General features: G+C 44.4%; 1 protein-coding gene across 2 annotated transcripts; it reads left to right on the top strand.

Annotated features, from left to right (window-relative positions):
• Nucleotides 1-324: 324 nt before the first annotated feature.
• On the top strand, nt 325-1,869 carry LOC308268031 (actin, cytoplasmic 1). Of its 2 annotated transcripts, XM_080703040.1 has the most exons (2): nt 325-941; nt 1,134-1,869. In XM_080703040.1, the coding sequence occupies exons 1-2, from the start codon at nt 333-335 to the stop codon at nt 1,458-1,460; spliced, it is 936 nt and encodes a 311-aa protein (XP_080559166.1). In that variant the 5' UTR covers nt 325-332; the 3' UTR covers nt 1,461-1,869. The 2 variants fall into 2 exon arrangements, with proteins under 2 accessions (XP_080559166.1, XP_080559165.1); XM_080703039.1 differs by having other exon boundaries at nt 325-1,869.
• The last annotated feature ends 2,004 nt before the right edge of the window (nt 1,870-3,873 follow it).

Genomic DNA, 3,873 nt, shown 5'->3' with positions numbered 1-3,873 from the left:
GTATATAAAAGTGTGCCTAATTTAAAAATGAAATGGGAATACTTGACAAAAACTAATTTTTAAAAATACTATTCCATTGTATTTATGATTAGCCTAGAGAAAAGCTTAGAAATAAACCTAACCATAATGGTAAAATAACTCTGTGTGAAAAATTATAAAATATTGAAAAGAGAAGGTGAAAAAGATTTTAGAAGATGGAAGGACCTCCCATGCTTGTCAAGAACTGAAATGACATTAAAAACTTAAATGTCGGCCGAGATCGCGTCCACCCCGCGAGCACAGTCCCCTCGCCGCTCCGCCGCCGCCGGTCCACACCCGCCACCCAGCTCACCATGGATGACGATATCGCTGCGCTCGTCGTTGACAACGGCTCCGGCATGTGCAAGGCCGGCTTCGCCGGTGACGATGCCCCCCGGGCCGTCTTCCCGTCCATCGTGGGGCGCCCACGGCACCAGGGCGTGATGGTGGGCATGGGCCAGAAGGACTCCTATGTGGGTGACGAGGCCCAGAGCAAGAGAGGCATCCTGACACTCAAGTACCCCATCGAGCACGGCATTGTCACCAACTGGGACGACATGGAGAAGATCTGGCATCACACCTTCTACAACGAGCTGCGTGTGGCCCCTGAGGAGCACCCGGTGCTGCTGACTGAGGCTCCACTGAACCCCAAGGCCAACCGTGAAAAGATGACCCAGATCATGTTCGAGACCTTTAACACTCCAGCCATGTATGTGGCCATCCAGGCTGTGCTGTCCCTGTACGCCTCTGGCCGTACCACTGGCATTGTGATGGACTCCGGTGACGGGGTCACCCACACCGTGCCCATCTACGAGGGGTACGCCCTTCCCCATGCCATCCTGCGTCTGGACCTGGCTGGCCGGGACCTGACAGACTACCTCATGAAGATTCTGACTGAGCGCGGCTACAGCTTCACCACCACAGCGGAGAGGGAAATTGTACGTGACATCAAGGAGAAGCTGTGCTATGTTGCCCTGGACTTCGAGCAGGAGATGGCCACCGCAGCCTCCAGCTCCTCCCTGGAGAAGAGCTACGAGCTGCCTGACGGCCAGGTGATCACCATTGGCAATGAGCGATTCCGCTGCCCCGAGGCGCTCTTCCAGCCTTCTTTCCTGGGCATGGAATCCTGTGGCATCCATGAGACTACCTTCAATTCCATCATGAAGTGTGACGTTGACATCCGCAAGGACCTCTATGCCAACACAGTGCTGTCTGGCGGCACCACCATGTACCCAGGTATCGCCGACCGGATGCAGAAGGAGATCACAGCCCTGGCCCCCAGCACGATGAAGATCAAGATCATCGCTCCCCCTGAGCGCAAGTACTCCGTGTGGATCGGCGGCTCCATCCTGGCCTCGCTGTCCACCTTCCAGCAGATGTGGATCAGCAAGCAAGAGTACGACGAATCCGGCCCCTCCATCGTCCACCGCAAATGCTTCTAGGCGGACTGTTACTTAGCTGCGTTACACCCTTTCTTGACAAAACCTAATGCGCAGAAAAAACGAGATCAGATTGGCATGGCTTTATTTGTTTCCTTTTTTGTTTTGTTTTTTTGTTTTGGCGCTTTTGACTCAGGATTTAAAAACTGGAACGGTGAAGGTGACAGCAGTCGGTTGGAGCGAGCATCCCCAAAGTTCAACAATGTGGCCCAGGACTTTGATTGTACATTGTTCTTTTTTTTAATAGTCATTCCAAATAATAGTGAGATGCATTGTTACAGGAAGTCCCTCGCCCTCCCAAAAGCCGCCCCACTCCTCTTCAAGGAGGATGGCCCAGTCCTCGCCTGAGTCCACACAGGGGAGGTGACAGCATTGCTTTTGTGTAAATTATGTAATGCAAATTTTTTTAATCTTCGCCCTAATACTTTTTTATTTTGTTTTATTTTGAATGGTCAGCCATCAAGGCCCCCCAACTTTTTGTCCCCCAACTTGAGATGTATGAAGGCTTTTGGTCTCCCTGGGAGTGGGCTGAGGTGTGGAGGCAGCCAGGGCTTACCTGTTACACTGACTTGAGACCAGTTCAATAAAGTGCACACTTTAAAAAAAAAAAAAAAAAAAAAACTTAAATGTCAAAAAATTGGCCCTACAATTTTTTTTTGACACTGGAGATTGAACTCAGGGGCATTCTCCCTTAGTGCTACACCCCAGCTCTATTCTTTATTCTTTATTTTGTTCTTTATTTTAAAACAAGTTCTTGATGAATTGCAAAGGGCCTCACTAAGTAGTAGCTGAGGCTGTCCTCCAACTGCGATCCTCCTGTCTCACACTTCCAAATGCTGGGATTACAAGTGTCCACCAACACGCCCTGCTCAACGTTATTGAATAGGAAGAATAAGTATTGTTGTTTTATTTTTTTTCTTAACCCACACTTCTTTTACTTTAACATATATATATATATATATATATATATATATATATATATATATATATATTGGATAGTTTGCCTCATTTTTTTATTTCACCCAGCTGCTAGTTCCTTTTATTTTATTCTTGTTATTTTTTCCTCTTTCTTCCTCTTTCCTTTCTTTTTTCGTTTGCCTCCTTTGATTGGTTTTTCCTTTCTTTTTCTTGGATTACATAATAGTCTTGGTATCTTGTGTGGATTTTTTTTTTTTTATGTTTGTCTGCTCCTTCCATCACCCCTATTTACAAACCTTCCCACTCTAACCTACATACTTTTCTCCCCCAAAACTTTCCCCCATAATATACCTCCTGGTTTAATACTCAAAGTATTTCTTATATCCATAATTACCCTACTAACGACAAGAGTCCTACTAGTTAACTCTCTCTCATTCCTAGCATGATATTACCTTATCATACTTAAAGTCTTCTCAACCTAAACATATCCTCTACCTAATCCAACTCCTTTACCCATCACCCCAGCTCCTCCCACATCACCCACCCTCAACACTGGAAAGGCTCTGCTGACTTGTCGATATCCCTAAACTCCTAATATTAAGATTGGACTAAGCACAATACTCATGAACGATGGGTAGAAATCAGAAAAACAGGACAGAGAATGCTATAAATATGAGAACCAGGAATTATGAAGAGACAGTAGAAATCACGAATACTGACTTACTAGAAATGCAAGAAGGGGAGTTCAGAATCTTGATGTTCAATATGATGAAAGGATTGAAAACAAGTATAGAGGAGGTTAAAGGTGAATTAGAAACACTAAAAAAGAATCCGAAAGAGGTCTGGAATGAAATGAAAGAGGCAATAAGTGAAATGAAGACAGCAATAGAAAGAAATTCTGGAAGATTAGATGAAATGGAAAACAGAATATCAATATTAGAAGACAGTACATCTCAAACCGAAAACACAGTCAGCGATATACAGAAATCTTTACAGCAACAAAACCTAAACATCCAGCAATTATGGGATAATATGAAGCGTCCTAATTTACGGATAATAGGCATTGAGGAAGGGATAGAGGTACAGACCAAGGGCATCTGTAATATCTTCAAGGAAATGTCAGAGAATTTTCCAAATATGGAAATAGACTTGGACCTTCAAGTCCAGGAGGCATACAGAACTCCACTGAGACAGGACCAAAGAAAGACCACTCCATGCCACATAATAACCAAAATGACCAATATAGAGGCTAAGGAAGGAATCTTAAAAGCAGTGAGAACAAAAGGATGGGTGACATATAGAGGCAAAACAATAAGAATCACCCCAGACTACACAACCCAGGTCAGGAATGCTAGGAGAGACTGGTACGACGTGATTCAGACCCTGGAAGAAAATAACTTCCAGCCCAAGCTAATCTATCCAGCAAAACTACTATTCAAGATCAATGGTGAAACCAAAGTCTTTCAGGATAAACAGAATCTCAAAAAATTCATGAATT

The sequence above is a fragment of the Muscardinus avellanarius genome (assembly GCF_963383645.1).
Source record: "Muscardinus avellanarius genome assembly, chromosome: 10".
Lineage (NCBI taxonomy): Eukaryota > Metazoa > Chordata > Mammalia > Rodentia > Gliridae > Muscardinus > Muscardinus avellanarius.
Note: the sequence above shows the minus strand (reverse complement) of the source record. Positions and strands in the feature narration are given on the sequence as shown.

What these genes read in the sequence shown, in the direction of transcription:
- LOC308268031 (XM_080703039.1), top strand. Translation starts at nt 333, where the DNA reads ATGGATGACGATATCGCTGCGCTCGTCGTTGACAACGGCTCCGGCATG.